Source organism: Monodelphis domestica, chromosome 2 (genome assembly GCF_027887165.1).
Source record: "Monodelphis domestica isolate mMonDom1 chromosome 2, mMonDom1.pri, whole genome shotgun sequence".
NCBI classification, from domain to species: Eukaryota; Metazoa; Chordata; class Mammalia; order Didelphimorphia; family Didelphidae; genus Monodelphis; species Monodelphis domestica.
In genome coordinates, this window is record NC_077228.1 from 32,271,812 (window position 1) to 32,290,528 (window position 18,717).

Consider the following 18,717-nt stretch of genomic DNA (forward strand, 5'->3'; position numbering starts at 1 on the left):
TTACAGAGTCTAGATTAAAATCTATTTCTTTTGTCATGACCACTGTAGAAATTTGTCTCTCTTGACTAAATATGTTCATAACAGGGGTTACTGTTTTCATTTCTTTCTCAGTTTGGGGGAGGGAAGTAGAGAGAGAGAAGGTGGATTTTTACTGATTGAAAGAAAGTTTTAATTTTAAAAAGAGTATGGGTTTGTGTAATCATTAGCCTTCTCAAGGGGGCAGGAAAGAAGTAGAGAATATACAACTCAACATTTTTTTAAATGAAAGTTTAAAAAATATACATGTTTTTGGAGTGTGGGTATGGATATGGGTAGATGGGTGTTCTGTTCCAGGTACCACAGTTTAGGAAGAACATTGATAAACTGCAGAGAAGTCAGAAGGATGGTATAGGACAGACTTCAGATACATGATATATCTTTCTATTAATGAATCAACAAATATTTATTTAGATATATGTACCAACTATTGTTCTAACAACTAGAGAAAAACAAAAACAAAAGAAAAAGAAAAGAAAAAACACAAAAAACAACCCGTGCCCTGAAGGAACTTACATACTAATGTAGGATACATGTACATTTAAAAATAACAACAAGAATATATACAAGATACAAATAGACACATCTAGGGGTAAAGCCAAAATAGCAAAATAGAGAAATCACTCATCTGAACTCTCCCAATATTCCTCTCCAAACAACTTTTTAAATATAGCCTCAAATCAAATTCTTGAGAAGCATAACCAATAAGGTTATTGGTGAGAGTGAAATATTCTTCCAGCCTGAGACAACACAAGAGGTCAGAGAGAACTGTGATATGGAGAGGAGGCTGGCCTCCAGCCCACATAGCTAAAACACCAGTATTGGGACTAAGTGTTGGTGATAGAAGAAGCAGCAGTTTCCAGAGCTCTCAAGTCAAAGAATGTAAGGAGATCTGACAATTGATCAGAAAGAAATTATAGAGTACCCCTGTGCTAGCACTGGATGCAGAACTAAATGCTGTTTGGAAAACTCCATTGCCTATACCCATTTCTAGGTTGTAGTTCAAGGGCCAAGAGGATTGCTTTTGGGTCATAGACAATCCTCAAGACCTGAGGAGCAATATCACTTGCAATCCCACGGGAGCAGGAGCACTTCTTAGGTAAAGACCAGCATGCAGACCAAAAGTTCAGGGACCATACCTCTCCCCAGATCACACTACAGTGGAAGCACTGAAAACTTCCAAATCCCCAGAATTATCTCTGAAATCGGTAGTGCAAAAAGGTCTGGAACTTGAGACAGTGCCTCCATTCTAGGAGTAGAGCTCCATGTTAACATAAAGTTCCAAGTCAAGAAATAGGGTGGGAAAATGAGCAAACAACAAAAAAATCATGGAAAATGGGAAAAACCATTTGAACCTAGCCCTTCGAGGCTAGGAAAGCTGGATCATCTTTATTATTGCTTAGCAATCTTTAACTAATGACATAAATTATACTAACCAGAAACCCATTCAGACCCAAATATCGATGTATGGAGTTTCTCACAGTTGTACATCTCAAGAAAACCCATATGTCTTATCTGAAAACTGATCTCAAATTGATCAATTAGTTATTGCTTCCATATTCCTTTAATTGCATACAAACATTTGGGGGGAGTGGAACACCTCTTTTCTGAATTCAGGGGATTGCACCTGTTCACTCTTATCTTTATAACTTGGAAAGATCCTAATCTTTCATCCAATTAGAAATCAGATTGCCAAATGTTTTATTATTTCATTTTAATTAATTGGCCTTATTTGATGAACTGTTTTCAATGTATAAAAGTGTCTCTCCTTGTATTCAGGAGTCCACCCCTAAGCTAAGGAAGGGATCTAATCCCAATTTGTTCAGCAAATGGCATGCATCACTTAATCAAAATGCTTGGAGGTTGAATCTCTGTTTTCTCAGTCATTTCATCTTTCACCTGCCACAGAAGATGAATCTCCTAAGAACCTTATCATTATTAAGGAGTGAAACAATTATTTTGGACTAATGGAAAAAGAAATGAGTCCGTGAAAAAGAAGAATATCCTGGGAGAAGGGTGATGGGAGAGGAAGAATAGGGGGAAATATCTCACAGTGGAGGGGAAGGGGGGAAGGGTCAGGCAATGCTTGAATCTCACTCTCATCTAAATTGATTCAAAGAGGGAAATACACACACACACAAACACACACCCACACACACACACAAATGGTAATAGAAATCTATCTTATCCCTGCAGGGAAATAGTAAAGGAAAAGGCTAAGAGAAAGGGGTTGGTGTGGAGTGGTGATAAAAGCAAAGGCAGATAAAAAAAAGGCAGTGGTCAAAAGCATAACAGACTCCAGAAGGCAGACAGGATAAAAACAGTGAAATGAATAAACACTAGAAGATAGGATAGAAGGCTATAACTTTGGGTTGTATTCACCTCTTTGAAGCCTGAGGAAAGTTTCCCATAAAATCAGCTCTTTCACCAAGTTTTACTCCCTGCTCCTGCCCTATAACAAGCACTATAATATATTCAGCTCATTTCTTTGACTAAACATTTCCTGTACTCTCATTTTTGCCCCAAATATAAAAAGTCAAGGGGGTAGCTAAGAATGTACAAGCCTCAAGAGTAGTTCAGCCCAAAACAGGTGTGCCTGGCGCTGGGGTTTCTAAAAGGGTAGAGGTAAAATTGAGGTGCCCAGATTTCACATTGACAGACTAGACTGTGCTAATTATTTTTTAGACCCTCACCTTCCATCCTGGAATCAATATTGTGTATTGGTTCCAAGACAGGAGAGCAAAAAGGACTAAGCAATAGGGGTTAAGTGACTTACCCAGGGTCACCTGGCTAGGAAATGTCTGAGATCATATTTGAACCCAGGACCTGCAATCTCTAGGCCTGGCTCTCAAATCACTGAGCCAACTCACTGCCCCCAAGCTCATTATTGTAATGGGGTGTTATATTTAAGGACAGTCCTTCCTTTGGAAACCAAGACACCCTCCCACCCTAGCAGACTTTTCCACTTCCTCTTACCCTTATGAAGGAGGAAGCAAGTCAGTGGGACTGCATATGCCCTTGGGTTCCCTCCCAGGTGTGTAGTGAGTGTAGGGAGTTTGTGATTCCCAAAGGTCCACTTTGAACACTGGCCAGACTTCAGAGAGAGCCTGAAGATAATTAGGGACTAATGCAAAGAACATTCACAATTTAGTAAAAGCGAGAATCTAGAAAAAGCATAAAATCTGATAAGTCAAGGTATCATGCCAGATAGGATTCAGGGCAGCAGCTGGGAAAACATCATTATTTCAGATGGTTTAGGAAACTCCAGTGGCTACTCAAGGAACCTAGAAAACAAGGAACTTTCCCTTCCTGCCCTTGACTCATTAATAAAAGGAAGTTCTTTCTCCAAACCACTTCCTGATCACCAGCTCAACACAATGCCACCCCAAATACTATTAAGATTGCTTCATGAAATGAGACCATGTGACCTAAACCTTCACTGCCAATTTGCCCTCTGGGTACTTCAACTGCTGCCTAGATGAAGAACATCCAATCCTCAGACATAAAAGTCCTTTTCTGTAGCCTGGCTCAGTAGCTTTGTAGACTTCAGGGCTCATATTCAGCAGTTCAAGGGTAGATGCAGCAGGACAGTAATTCTTGAATGGTGGAGGGCAGTATTTATGCCATTATAACTGACCTCTGGGCATGGCCAAATATTTTATTTTATTTTATTTCAGGGATTTGGAGATAAATGGAAATGCATTCATGGATATGAGTTTGATGGAGTTAGAATTCCCCATCCTTGGCTAGGTCTAGTATCTTCATCAGTGGGTATCATCCCCAAATGAGCAGATCTTAGCCCATTTCTTCTTTCTTGGCTTCCTTGACTCTTGTCTACATCTTCTTTGGGCAGGTCTCACATGGTAGAGATCTCTTGACATTGTACTATCCTTCTTTGTCATTAAGTAGCCATCCCACTTTCCTTTACCATCACTCTTAGGGCAACCTGCAACTCGAATTCACAAACATAGTACCTCCCTGAAAGAAATTTGGAGAGATAAAATGGCCTGTTGGGTCAGGGAGAGACCCAAGACCATTAAAAGTTCTGTTGAGTTACCCAAAGGCTATTTTCTTTCTCTTGGTCATTTGGGAACCCAGCCTGTTGCTTCTCTGCCATGTTTATTCAAGACATACATCCCATAAGACCATATCTATTAGTGTGTCCATCGACATAAAGTCAACAATCTTGAAAGATTTCTTGAAAAATGCAACCATAGAGATAGCTTCATTTGGTGATGCTCTCATAGATACCAAGGACTTGCTAGACATGTTTGCTATGAGTAAGGAGATTCCCAGTCAGGGTCCAAGAATTTCCTGGGGATGGCAAAGTCCTCCGCATGCTCCTCTTGGCAAATGATTGCCCCAAGATCCATAACATTGCAGAAGCTCCTGAAAGAGATCTATATTTACTCAAAGTAATTTGGTCTGATCATATACACAGGAAAGACTAAATTGATGAAGACCATCTATTATCTAGACATGATGTGAAGTTACTAGTGTAAGATTAAAATTAATATCTAATAACTCCAAGTATTATAGTTTATAAGATTTATTAATCATCACTTGAAATAGAGGAAATAAAAAGAACAAGAGTAAAAATCTGAGTAAAGAGAAGTTTTCCCGACTGTATTAGTGGGAGAAAAGCTCAAGAGGGTGGGGTTGCAGAAATTTTATCTTCAAAACCTAAGGATATAATGTGAGAACAAAAGTGGGATTCTGGGAAATGGAGTCCTAGGGTACAAAATTCTAATTACACACTAGAAAGTCAAAGAAAAAAATAAACTCTGAGGCAGATTATGATAGTTGAAAACATTTAGCAACAAAGGTATTAGAGATGTTTCTCTTCAAGGAAAAGTATTGCATAGAAAATCAACAAAACATCAATTTGATTGTGACACTGAGAAAGCTCCCCCCTACTTCTTTCACAAAATGACTGAGAATTACTAAAAGTCAGCTCCTCTGAGCTCTTTAGAAAAAGGCTCCTACCTCATGATTTGGTTCAGTTACTCTTTCTGGAGCATCTACTCTGAGCAGCCTATGAGTAGGGAAAGGTACTGGCAAAGATGGCAGGTCTTGATCAACCTAGAGCTAACAATCAAGTAGAAGAGATGCCAGGAGCACCAAAGAATAGAATGCCAATTAGACCCTGCTGTGGACATGTCACAATCCTATACATCCTGAGTCCAGGGAGAGGACTACAAAAGCAGCCACTGCTCAGCCAGCCAGAAGGACAGGTAGAAAATGTTATAGAATCTCAGAACCCAAAGGGACTCCCTAGACCAACAAGGCTAACCTCTACCTAGACAACATTTCTGACAAGTGTTCTATAGCTTTTATTTCCCAAATTCACCACCTCCCAGGACAGCTTTCCTGGTTAGGGGATTTATCCTGAACTCAAGCCTTGATAGGTCTCTTTGGAACCTCCCCCCATTGCTCCTGGTTCTGCCCTCCAGAGCCCAGCAGAACAAGAAAGATCCCTTTTCCATGGGATAATCCTTCACTTATTTGACATCAGCTCTCTTATCTCAGTCATCAAATAGGCAACTATTAGGTACCTATTGAGTTCAAGGCTCTGTGCTAAAGGAAGGAAATACCTAAAAAGGCAAGTCTGCTCTCAAGTAATAGAGTCTAATGGAAACAAGCAAATAACGATGTACAAATAAGGCAAAGATAGGAAAAACTGGAGCAGCTGCAGCAGTGACATCTTTCCCAGCCCCATCCAAGGCTTAAGTGAACCACAAAGAATCAACAAATCAGGGCAACAGGCAAAGAAGGGAAGAACTTAACAGGAAAAAGAAGATGCACCATTATGACCATCCCCACTATCTCCCTGTCTTGATGCAGAAGACTTTGGCTGAAGCTATTGGTTGTACTCACCTCTTCCAGACTGAGGAAAGTTCCCCCCAAAAAACCTATTCTTTCCCCAACTTCCTCTCTCCCAAGCCTGTCTAGTAATAGATTCTGATATATACTCTGCTCACTTCCTATACCTAAATGTTTCCTGTACCCTAATTTTTGCCTCAAACATAAGAAACTACCTAGAAATAAACATAAATATAAATTAGGGATTGCTCACCCACCAGGCAGCCAAGTAACTAGGTGGATAGAGTGATGATGGGTCTGGAGTCAGGAAGGTCTGTGTTTAAATCCTTCCTTGGACACTTACTGTGTGATGCTGGGCAAGTCATTTAAACCTGGTTGCCTCAGTTTTCCCATCTATAAAATGAACTAGAGAAGGAAATGGCTAATCTCTCCTGTAACTTTGCCAAGAAAACTCCAAATGGACTCATGACAGAACTGCATTAATTAGGGCAGAGAGATAAATTTTTGTCTGAATGTTGGGAATTTTCCCAACTGGGGACTCTGAGCTATTGTGATTGCCTAGCTAACTTTTCATCTGATATAAACTCCATAAGGAAGAGTGCCTTGGGCTAGGTAATCAGGATTAAGTGACTTGCCCCAGGATCACACAGAAAGTGTCTGATGTCACAGTTGAACCAAGAACCTCCTATCTCTAGTCCTGGCTCTCTATCCACCCAATCACCTAGCTTTTTTTTTCCCTTTCTTTTTAAACCCAGAACACAATGTTTGGTATACAGCAGATGCTTAATCAGTGCTGATTAACTGATGGATGGTTCATTGTTTGCTACTCATAGAAGCAGGATTATTCTATATAATACAATGCATTAATTCTCTATATCAGGCAGGAAAGCTAATTGAAAGAGTCAGGCACCCTGAGGGGGACCTAGGTGACAGCATGGGCCAAGCAGGTCAAAACACCATCACCATCTTGCCTACTATCTCCCCTCAGACCTGATGGAGACAGCCAGGACCCTAGTGGTGGCAATCCATGCCCTCCACCATCCTCCAGGGAAGCAGGCCTTTTGGAGATGTAGTTTGGCCCTCTCAAATGGCTCCCTATCTGAAACTGATAGGATTTTATGGTGGAAATAACACTAAAGAAGAAGTATTAACATCTGCTTTGCTGCTACACCCAAAAGATAACAGCTACCATTTACAGAGTACCCCCTATGTGCCAGGCACTAGGCCAAGCACTTGCCATCTCATTTGATTCTCACAACAATCCTGGGAGGTAAGTGCTATTATCTACCCCATTTTACAGATGAGGAAACTGAGGCAAACAGATCAGTCGACTCACACAGTCACACACAGCTTTTTGGTGGATTTGAACTCAGGTTTTCATCATTCCAACCCAGAGCTCTCTCCACTGGATCTACCTGCCCCATTTCCACCTGACCCATTGTTCCCATTAAAATGTGAGCTTCTAGCTGTGTGACCTTGAACAAGTCAATTAACCCCTCTTGCCCAAGTCCTTACCACTTTTGTCTTGGAATCAATACACAGTATCGATGGTAAGACGGAAGGTAAGGGTTTAAAAAAAATGTGAGATCCTAGGATCCTAGCCTGACTCTTCTATTTTGTAAGCTCAGCACTTTGCATACAGTCAGCATATAATCAATGCACGTTTACTGACTGAGCTCAGGTTGCTGATTTTTGCCTGGTGCGAAGCGGGGCTGGAGTGAGGCCGGAGGAGGGTAGATCTGAGAGACTGCGTGGGGTAAGAAGAGTGCCGGATGGGACGACTCCTGGATGGACAATACCTCCTCCTAGCTTAACCAAGGGAGAAAGAGGAAGGACTGAGCCCTCAGGGAGAAACCTGGACACGCCCCGGCCCCGCCTCCTCCCGGAGCCTGAGGCTCCGCCCCTAGTGTCTGGCACAGCGCATACGCATCCTGTAGCCCCGCCCACGTGGTACATACACGTGACACGCCTCCTCTGCTCTCAGGTCCCTCCTTGCTACCCCGCCCCGAGCTGCGCGCGCAGCCAGAGCCAGGCCCGGGCCGGGCCCTGGTAGGTGTCTGTGACCGCCGGGAGAGGGGGGACTAGGCCCGACCCTGACACCGCCCCCCTCCGCTGCTCCGGCCCCGCAGCCTCCTAAGTCCAGGTAGGTTGGTTCAGAGCGAGGGCTGGGAATAGAGACCCCCTCCAGACTTGGGCTCTCCAGATGCGCCATCTCCTGCTGCCAGAAGCCGGAGCCCTGAGGCCCTTCCCTGCAGTCCCCCTTCTCCAGAAAATCTCTTTCTCCCTCCCCGGTGCCTGCATGCCCTGGGGCCAGCTGCTAAATCCTCTTGATCTTTGCCTCGTCCTCTGCAAAAGGCGGGGCTGGTCCTGCCGGGCTTCTCTGAACCCAGATTACGACTGTCAACTCCCTGAGGGCAGGGCCAGGGACGGCCTCCGTGTGAAGAGAGGAGCCGGGCCCCTTACCTTTTCCGTACCTGGGGGCCTGGCTCGTGGGGGGGGGGGGGGATGGTCCAGGGCCCTAGGATGGGGCTGGATTCGAGCTTCTGACCTGGAGGAGAGTGGGACTCCCCGGTCCCCTGGGGGGTGGGGCGTTCCTGGCCAAAACCCCTGCCTAACAGCCACGGGGAGCACCCCTGGCTCCTGTCTGACCGCTAGGGGAGGGGGAGATCGCTGGAGGTCACTCCGTGCTTGCCGCCCCACCCTAGGACTTCATTAAGGGCAGCCTCCAGCCTCCCTCAGCATCTTCTCCATCTTACTGGCAGGAACCTGAACCTTCAAGGTCAAGCCCCCCAATGTCCAGAGAGCACAACCCCAACTCTCTCCTGACCCCATGACCCCAACTTGCCCAAATCAGCACTGGTAAGGGATACCTTGGCTCACCATCCCCTGGTGAAGAAGACAGGCCTCCAGGAGAGCAGGTGAGGCTCAAGGTCACAGGGAGTGAGGAGCAGAGCCTGGCTATGAATCTTTGGGCTCCGTGCTCCATATCCCCAGAACCTCATTAGGGCAGCTTGTAGAGGGCTTTGAATGCCAGGTCTAAGAGCTGATACTTTCCAGATCCTCAGTATCTGCTGCTGGTCAAGCCCCTGGACTTTCCTCTGGGGAAACTTAGCTAGGCCTCCAGCTCTACTTTCCAGGGTCTAAGTTATTGGGATGAGGGGCCAGGGTTCAGTTTACAGCTTGGACATAGGCCATTAAGGTTAGCAAAATGGCAAAGATATGTTGTCAAATGGAGTGCTTCAGGACAAGTAGAAGCAGGAAGGCTTCATGGAAGAAGTGGTATCTGAGCAGGGAAGAAAGGATGTCAGTGAAAAATCTGAGCCAGTGGCCAAGCTGTCACTAGAAGCCAAGTGGCAGGGCTCCCCATCCCGAGGTATAGTTGGTCTCCTTTGCTGTCCTCAATAGGAAGGAGCAGAGTGGGAAGGGTTGGGTTGAAGTCTTGTCTCTGACCTTTCCCTTGGGCAGTCAGTCCATAGGCATTATTCTATCCATCACCAGACCCCTCTTTGTCTCCAGTTGTCTGTCAAGTGGGGATCATAATCCTTGAAGATCCTTCACTGAGTGATGAAAGCACTTTGTGACCCCTAAAGTGCCCTGGGGGGCATTATCAAGGCCATTCTGTATTCATCAACTCCAACTGGTGCTTGTTGGACTTCTACCTGCAGAAGGGGCATCTCACTACCTTACCGAGCCTCCCATTTTGATTCGGAACTGCCCTAACTGTTAGAAAGTTTTCCCTGACATTAGATCAAACCCTCCTTCTCTGTAGACCTTCCTCCACCTCCCCCAAAGTAGATGAAGGTTAATCTCTACAAACAATAACTTTTTCTTTTCTTTTTTTAAAAAGAATATTACCTTTTGTCAAAGTATCAATTATAAGACAGAAAAGAGGCAAAGGCTAGGCAGTTGGGGTTAAAATGACTTGCCTAGGGTCACATAGCTAGGAAGTGTTTGACAAATTATATTCTTTGAAAGTCTTAAATGCAGCCTCTCTCAATCTTTCCTTCTCTAGGCTCAGCACCCTCTGCTCCTTCAGTACACTTTCATATGTATGTTTTGAGGTAATGTTGTATAGCAATAATAATAATAAAAGATCACATTTATAGAACACTAAAGTTTTCTAAAGCACTTTACAAATATCTCATTTCATCTTCACAGCAATTCTGGGCCATGGGTACAATTCCTATTCCCATTTTACAGATGTAGGAAACTGAAGGAAACAGGTTAAGTGCCTTGAACTTCCCAGCAATTAGAGCTGGCTATCTTTGGAAGGTGGTAAGCACCACATCTTTGGAGCTCTTCAAGTAAAGGTTGGACGCCCACTTGCTGGGGATTCCTCTTAGGGATTCCTCTCTTCTTCAGATCCTTTGCAGTCCTGAAGGCCTTCTTTTCTCCTGTTAAAGGCAGTTAAGTTTCAGTGGACAGAACACCAGCCCCAGACATTCAGAGTTCTGTGACCCCAGACAAATCATTTGATTGCTCTTTATCCCAGTTTCCTCATCTTTAAAATGGGGATAATGATAGCACCTATCTCCTAGGGTTGTTGTGAATATCACAGGAGATTATATTCTTGGTACATTGCTTGGTACATAGTAGGTGCTATATACATATTTATTTTCCCACCCCCATCATACAGTGGTCCCCAAGTAGCCTGGGCCACTTATGAATTGACCATGCTTATGGGGGCTCACTGATCACTGACCACTGACTTACTGTTCTTTTTCTTCCAGGAGGGCCCACGCCATCACCTCCAGCCATGGCTTGTGAGGTTGGGCCAAAGGCGGCCGATAGCACCTTCTCGTCTGACAGACATGCCCAGATCATCCTGGCCCAGATTAATGAGATGCGGAGTGGGCAGGATTTCTGTGATGTGCAGCTGCAGGTGGGGGAGGCTGAGTTCCGTGTGCACCGGCTGGTACTGGCTGCCAGCAGCCCCTACTTTGCAGCCCTCTTCACTGGGGGGATGAAGGAATCCTGCAAAGATGAGGTGCAGATCTTGGGCATCGAAGCAGGGATTTTCCAGAATCTTCTAGATTTCATCTACACAGGTAGCATCCAAGGCATGGGCTGCCTTGCACAGTGGGTAGTGGATGGGGCGGGCACTGCCTGGCATTCTAAGGTTGGCTGCAGATGTGTCCTCTGCCTTCTCTCCTGACCCTCATTAGGTTTCTGAGGACAGGGGATGTAGTGACTTGGGGGCTTGTTTTGACTGCTTTGCTGTCCTGAAGGGAGGGCTCCATTGAAGGCCTGAGCTTAGTTAGGATTGTCCTGTCCCCTCTAAGGACCATGGATGAAGCAGGAAGAGCTATGTTTCTGAGGTCATCCAGTTCTTTGGGGGTGGGAGCTCCAGGCAAAGCTACCTCTGGCTTGTCTTACAGCTTTCTCACTTCTGTCTAGGGATCTATGAAAGCTGGTCTTTTGAAGTTGGCAAACAAGGATGTCAAAGTATCAGAAATCAGGAGCTGATTGCATCTAGAGCATGGGATCCAAAGGGCCTTTAGGCCTTTGGTTTCTGGTCAGGTCCTCAAGAGAGGTGGTCTCTCATCAGTCACCATCTCTTGCTTTGTCCCAAACATCCCTCAGTTTTCCCTCTTCAGCTATTACAGACTCTGGGATTGTTTTTATTTATTTTTAAATTTTATATTTCATTTTTTAAATTACATGTAAAAACAATTTTTTTAAAACCCTTACCTTCCGTCTTGGAGACAATACTGTGTTTTGGCTCCAAGGCAGAAGAGTGGTAAGGGCTAGGCAATGGAGGTCAAGTGACTTGCCCAGGGTCACACAGCTGGGAAGTGGCTGAGGCCAGATTTGTACCTAGGACCTCCCATCTCTAGGCCTGGTTCTCAATCCACTGAGCTACCCAGCTGCCCCCCAAAACAATTTTTAACATTGATTTTTTAAAAAATTCTGAGTTCTAAATTCTCTCCTTCCCTTCCTTCCTCCTTCCCCACTCCCTGAGAAGGCAATTTGCTATAGATTCAACATGAGCAGTTATGCAAAACATTTCCATCAGGAGTTTTTCCAATATAGATTTCAAAGAACCCATGAACTTGGTTGGGGTGGGAAAAATACATTACTTTGACTAATCTCTACCAGAAATTTAGTATTTCTTTCAATTATTTAAAAACATAATTTTGAGAAGGCTTTACCAGATAGCACAGGAACTTGCAAATATAGAACCTCTAGTCTGAGCCATTCTTGAATCTGTTTGTTTTGCCTCATCTAGCCTTCTGACATGGTGGGGTATGTATGAAGGTGCCATTTACCCTTGGAATTTGAGATTTGACCAGTAAGACTGGGTTCTCCCCTCAGCAACATTATAAATTGGTGGTTTTTTTCTCCAGTCTTCATGGGGTCTCTGCAGTCCTCAGTCTCCAGATGTCCTATACCCCTTTATTTCCCACACCCCTACCGACATACTCTTGGCTCCAGTGACATGGGCTATTCTCTAAACAAGATCCTCTGTTCCTCAGCATTGGGCACCTTCACTAGCTGCCTTCCATGCCTGGAACATGCTGCCTCCTCATCTTTTCTCCTAGCTTCCCTAGTCCCCTTCAGGTACCAGCTAAAATCTCAGCCTAGCCCCTCTGAATCCTAGTGCCTCCCTTTGTTGATTTTTTCCCTCTCTATCCAATATGCAGCTGCTTGTCTCCCTCATTAGACTGTGAGCTCCTTGAGGGCAGGGATTGTCTTTTCCTATTTTGCTTAGTCAAGTGTTTGGCATGTAGTAGGCACTTAATAAATGCTCATTGCCTGGCAGACTCTTAACCGTGGCCCCTGATGCCTGCTGGGGCTGGGGCTGCTTGAGCACAAGGAGCCAAGTGCAAGGATTCATGGATCTTTCTTTTGATACCTCCTAGCCCATTGTTTGATCTCCATGGCTAGGAATGTTTTCCTGCTTATTGTCTTATTCATCCATATGGAATCTTTTCTTGTTTATTTCATTTTTATCTTCGTATCCCAGTGTCTGGTCCAAGGTCTGGCACGGAATGGGCACTTAATTTACGTTTATTGGATTGAATTGAGAGACAGTCCTGGGATAGTAGGAAAAGAACTGGCCCTTGGGGCTAAGAAGACCTAGGTTCAAATTCTGACTCTCACACATTGATTGTGTGATCTTGGGTAAGTCCTTAACTTTTTGTTAGAGTTAGAGTGTTAGAGTTGCATCAGAGGTGCCTAGCTGCATTGATTGGGGGGAAGGGATTTCCTTCTCCTGGGAGTTCCCTAGACCTATGAAATTTTAGGTTCTGTTCCTTGTCAGTATCTGTCCTGGATTGGTTTGAAACAACTGTCTTGCTTGTGCCACTCACAGAGACCTGGGATTTTTTGATTCTTAATCAGCTCAGTGTTTTCCTGGCCAGAGAGCTTTGGGCTTTCTTGCAGACTTAGAGAGTTATTGTGTGTCCTTCTTCCCATTTTCTTTCTGGAGAGCTGGCCAGTGCTCTGTGCGCACAGCTCTGTGAGAGGTCCTATTGCTGCCCGGGCTCTCTACAGGGATGAGTGTCTTGGTCTCTTCTCCCATTTCATGGCAAACTGCACATCTGGGTTGCTTCTTCAAATGCCTTTGGTGTGGCTGTTCTGTGGGCTCCTACAATCCACAAAGACATTTTGAAAAGCACCACCCCCACCCACCCACCCCTGAGTCCTCAGCTCATCTGAAGAGTGAAGGGCTGATGGGTCTGTGGGGGTCAGCAGCAGCCGGTGGCAGCCATAAAGGTAACTGTAATCTGAGGCTGTATTCAGAGAGGCATCATGTCCAGGGATAAGGATGTCTCAGTGCTGTTTCCCTCTGTTCTGGTCAGACCACATCGGGAGCCTGGGCTCAACTCTGGACATCAAGGATTCAGAAGAGTATCCAGGGGAAGGCAGCCAGGATGAAGAAGGATCCTGAGTTCATGTCATATGGGGATTGGCTGAGGGAGCTGAGCATGCTTGTCTTGGAGAAAAGAAAGCTCAGGAGGACATGATAGCCTCCTTCACATATGGAGAAGGATAGCCCATGGACAACCAGGAGCAGTGTGGGGAAGGGGGGAAGGGGCAGAGAGGTCCTGAACACCTCTCTCAGTAAGGAGAGCCACCTGGAAATAGGATCACTTGGGAGCTGCATGCCAGTTGGCTGACTGCTTTGGGGAAGGGTTTAGAGAGCCTCTTTGTTCAAGGGCCAAGTGGTCAGAGCACTGAGGGCCCTTCCTGCTCAGTGGTGTTGGGATCTGTGAAGCCATCTTCTGATGCTCCATTGTACTGAGAGAAAATCAGGGCTGGCAAAGGGCCCACCGGTAAGTGCAAACCCTAGGAGACCTCACCCTAAGAGGTGGGCATTGTGTGCAAGCCCAGGCCTGGGCAGAGAGGTTCAGGCCCATCCTGGTCTCAGCAACTTAAGCTTGAGTATAGGACAGTGAGAGCTTGTCTTGATGCAGTCACAGATTCTGGCATGATTTGGGGGTATAAGGTATTACAGTACCAGGCATTGGGACAGACTCTTTATGGCAGATGCTTTTAATAAGGGCTCTGTGACCTTAAAAAAATACTTTGATAACTGTGTTTCTGAATAATTCATTTCCTTTTAAGTCCTTTGCATTTTCTTTTATGAATTTAAGAACTTGATTCTAAGAAGGGGTCCCCAGGCCTCACCAAACTAATTGCCCACCTGCCTAAGGGGTCTGGAATGCCACACAGAATAGATAAAAAACCTTCTTTAGGGAAAACATGTTGCCTTTACCCACATAGCTAAGGCTTCCTTAGGGTCCCAGTGGACATATTCTTCATGCTAGCTTGTCTGATATGGAAGCCAGCCTCTGAAATGTTTGTGATTTGCATACTAAGGACAAAGCAATCTCCTGGGGGGTTGGGATAAGAGCAGGAGAGAGGCACAGAGAAAGCAGGGAGTGTTCAGATGGACGGACCTTGGAGGGACTGGAACCTAGCAAAAGGTGGCAAGATTCCCCAGGGTCCGGGGGGCAGTGCCACCTTCTGCCAGGTCTTGCGTCTGGGCCATGTCATTATCTTCTGGTGCATATCTGGTGTGGAAGCCATTGGTTGGCAGGGAACCCCAGGCTTGCCCCCCACCCCTTTTTTTTCTGTTATTTCTTTATCTTTTTCAGGGGGCCTGGAAAGTAGTTGGATAGCAGATGTGTGCAGGTGGTTTCCAGGTTAAGTTCTTGCCTTAGACATTACTTTAAGTGGAGAGTGACGTTAATGTGCCCTCTTCCTGTTTCCCACCATAAGGGAAGAATTCCCTTATTCCATCACTGCCTGCCTTGAGCATGCTCCCTCTTCCTCCTTAAAGGGCCAAATAGCACTGAATGGGCCCAGGTCTGTTAAATCTATCTTGTTCTCACTTTGGGAGGTGTGGATGTTCAGTCCACAAGCATTCAGCAAGTATTTGCACTATGGGCAGGCTCCTCACCAAACCCTGGGGCACCAAAAAAGGGAAAAACATGATTTCTGCCCTCCAAGAGTACATATATATAGGAGTCAAACAATATGCAGGGAACCAGGTACACAAGATCAGGATGGTGGTTTGCCCTATCATGGCCCTCAGCCCCAGATGCTCCTGGGATTGTTACCAGCTCCTTGGTGCTCTCAAACCCTTGAAAAGATGCTCCCCTGCTGATGTAGCTAACTAGGAACTGGGGAATTTTCCAGGATTCAACCTCAGGGCTTTTCCTCTCTTCTTCCTCTCTCCTCTCAAGGTTTTTCTACTGGTCTTTTGGCTCATCTGTTGTTCAGGGGCCCTTGAGCCAGTCGTAAGTGAAAATGGGCTCTGTCTTCCTACTCTTTTCCCCCAGGTGCGGGGGGGTGGGGGTGGGGGGCTCCTATCATCTCCAACTAAGCAGAACAGTGGGCCAGCAATTATGGCTCTCAGCCTTTTGCTTCTGCATCTAGCCAGCAAGATGTGACCTTGAAACAGTCACTTTTCCTCCATAGTCCTCAGTTTCTTCATTTCCTCTAGCTCTTCCATTCTGTGGACAAGCTGTAAGGAGTGCCCATTCACCTGTCCATCTATCCATCTGTCTGGAGATGGGGACAGCCATGTTGATGGGAAGCCCTGTTTTCACAGATGACCTTCCTCTGGCTGGTCTTGATTCCAGATCCCCAGACAGCTGCTTAGAGCACTTTAAGGCTTAGTGACTCCTGTCATGTGTCCTCTCTTCTTTGAGGGGGATCAGAGACCACAGGGTGTGGACTTGGAGTTAATCAAGGCTGAACTAGTCAGCTGGCTGTGGGCCAGAGCCTTGTGGTCCAAATGGTGTATTCCCCACCTCAATTTTCCAAGCCCTGCTTCTTAACTTCTCTAGCCATTCTTTCTGTCTCTGGCATTGATCTGATCTGGTAACTGTAGGGCCTTTCTCTCCTCCTGCAAATGTGCCTCCCTCATTTTACTCCTTGCTGTGCCCCAGTCTTCTAAATTTTGTACCCATTGCTACCTCTGTACATTCTCTGCTTTTTGCACTTGTAATAGCTATGTTCTCCAATCAATTAGTCAATCAATAAACATTTACTAAGTTCCTTCTGTGTGCCAAGACCTGTTTTAAGCATTGGGAGTGTTAAAATTAAATTCCAGTCTTAAATTTCCATAGAGTTTATTAATATTTACTTGAAGAAGAGAAGGCAGACAGAGAAAAGGAAGCCTATTCTAAACTAGCCACATGGGCACTTTCCATATGGCTCTCTGCTACCATCCTTTTACTGCATGCTAGAGCAATAGAGATCCCACTTCTTGGAACCCTCTCTTTTATACCTTCTCCTTTACTCTGGATCCTAACCTGAGCCTTTCTGGGTCATGTGCCTAGATCCCATGACCCATACTGGAGCTCACTGACATGATGTAGGGCTGGTAGTACCAGGACACAGATAGGACCTCAGTACATGATGGGGGGGGGGAGTGTTCCCTTCAGGAGATACAAAAAGGCAAAAGATAGCCCCTGCCCTCAAGGAGCTCACAACTCTGTCTAGGGGAAACAATAGGCAAACATACATACAAGCTAAAGATGGAATAGAAAGGAAGTCTTTACATGGACTAGTTAAGAGACTTCCTGTAAAAATCTGCTTTTCTTCATCCTAAAACTCTTGGGTGAGCACTTCTGCCTTCTAGGGAGCCAGGAGAGAATAGAGCAGCATTGGCATTCCCCTTCTTCACAGTACCCAAGGACATTTTTATATGCCCCACCCCTTTGTCCAGCTGCCCAAAGCAAGCACTTCCTCCTCCATCTCTCTTTCTCTGGTAATTTTGGGCCAGGGGGCAGCTGGAGAAAGCCAAAATATGGCATTCTTTATTCCAGCTTTGGTGAAGGTTTTCCGGTTTGAGTGCCCAATAGATCACCATCACACAGCTTGAATTTGCCCTTTTGGCACTCAAACCGGAAAACCTTCACCAAAGCTGGAATAGAGAAAGCCATATTTTGGCTTTCTCCAGCTGCCCCCTGGCCCAAAATGCATAACTTACACCTCCATCTCCTGATCTACAAGAATTGATTAAGCACTTACTGTATGAGTCAGGACTGTGCCAGACACCAGGGGTACAGAGACCAGCAAAAGTGAGGTCCCTGCCTTCAGAAGCTCCCATTCTAACATTATGCATGGAGCTAGAGGAACTCTTCAGAAAAGGGAAAGGCCATTTTCCGATTCTGAAGGCGTTGGAACCAGAGCCTTCACAGCACTGCACATAGCATCTCTCTTTTCCCTGATTCTCCTTTCGTCTTTCTCCCTGTCCTCCAGGTGTGGTGAACATAGGTGTGAACAATGTCCAGGAGCTGATAGTGGCGGCCGACATGCTCCAGCTAAATGAGGTGGTGGACCTGTGCTGTGAGTTTCTGAAAGGCCAGGTAGAGCCATCCAATTGCATCGGCATCTTCCAGTTCTCAGAACAGATCGCTTGTCATGACCTCTTGGAGTTCACAGAGAACTACATCCACGTGCATTTCCTGGAAGTGATCGGTGGGGAAGAATTTTTAGCACTGACAAAAGATCAGCTGATTAAGATCCTGCGAAGTGAAGAGCTGAGCATTGAAGATGAATACCAGGTGTTCTTAGCCGCCATGCAGTGGGTTCTGAAGGACCTGGGCAGGAGGAAGAAGCATGTGGTTGAGGTCTTGGAGCCTATCAGATTCCCCCTGCTGCCTCCTCAGAGGCTGGCCAAGTACATCGAAGGTAAGAGAAGGAGGCTGGGCCTTAATTTCAAGTTCATTGCTGAGGTTTGTAGCCAGGTGAGCCAATGAGGGAGGAGGCCCTTGGCTTTTTCAGTTTGGACTTCTTCGTACCAGTCAATGGCATCTAACTGATAAAGAACCTGCTCCTTGCAGAGCCCAGTGCTAGATCCTGAGAAAATAGGAAGTCTTAATAAGGTCTGCTCTTTGCTTCCATGTAGCAATTACGGGGTTTTGTGGGGTGCAAACAGAGCAGGGTGTAGGGTGGGCTTGTGGTCCATCCTACCCCTCCTGGATGGTACTTTTTGATTGATGTCCGGGGAGAAGACTGCCAGCAGTGCTCCTGTTAGAAGGAGCAGCCTGTTATCGCCTCAGGGCCAGGAAGCTGGAGGTCAAGTTTTGCCTCTGATTCCTCCAGCATGGGACTCTGGAGAAAGCCCTTCACTTCTCCAAGGCCCCGTTGTAGAAAAGAAGCCTGCTTATGCTGGGGGAGAGAGTTTACCCCTCTGAGAGTTCCCTTTACTAGTAAAATCATGGGTCTGTACTCCCAGTCCTCATCCTGGTCCCATTCCCTTCTCTCTGCCTTTACATTTTATTACAAAATGTATCCATCCCAAAACAGTTGGTGTTGATGTGGTTATTGTTGTTTGGTTGGGTTTGACTTTATCTATAAATATAATTTCAATCAGCAAAACCCCTTTTTCCCCCT

At 45.6% G+C, this 18,717-nt stretch overlaps 1 protein-coding gene across 2 annotated transcripts in view; it reads left to right on the forward strand.

Annotated features, from left to right (window-relative positions):
* The first annotated feature begins 7,791 nt into the window (after positions 1 to 7,791).
* Positions 7,792 to 18,717, forward strand: part of IPP (intracisternal A particle-promoted polypeptide) — a 28,144-nt gene continuing 17,218 nt past the window's right edge. Inside the window, exons 1-4 of one of the 2 annotated variants that reach the window (XM_007480234.3) lie at positions 7,857 to 8,002; positions 8,622 to 8,777; positions 10,590 to 10,907; positions 17,581 to 18,012. In XM_007480234.3, the coding sequence (XP_007480296.1) occupies positions 10,616 to 10,907; positions 17,581 to 18,012 (724 nt within the window). In that variant the 5' untranslated portion in view covers positions 7,857 to 8,002; positions 8,622 to 8,777; positions 10,590 to 10,615. Of the gene's footprint in view, positions 8,003 to 8,621; positions 8,778 to 10,589; positions 10,908 to 17,580; positions 18,013 to 18,717 lie in introns of both variants that reach the window. The other variant, XM_001375579.4, reaches the window with a different exon arrangement.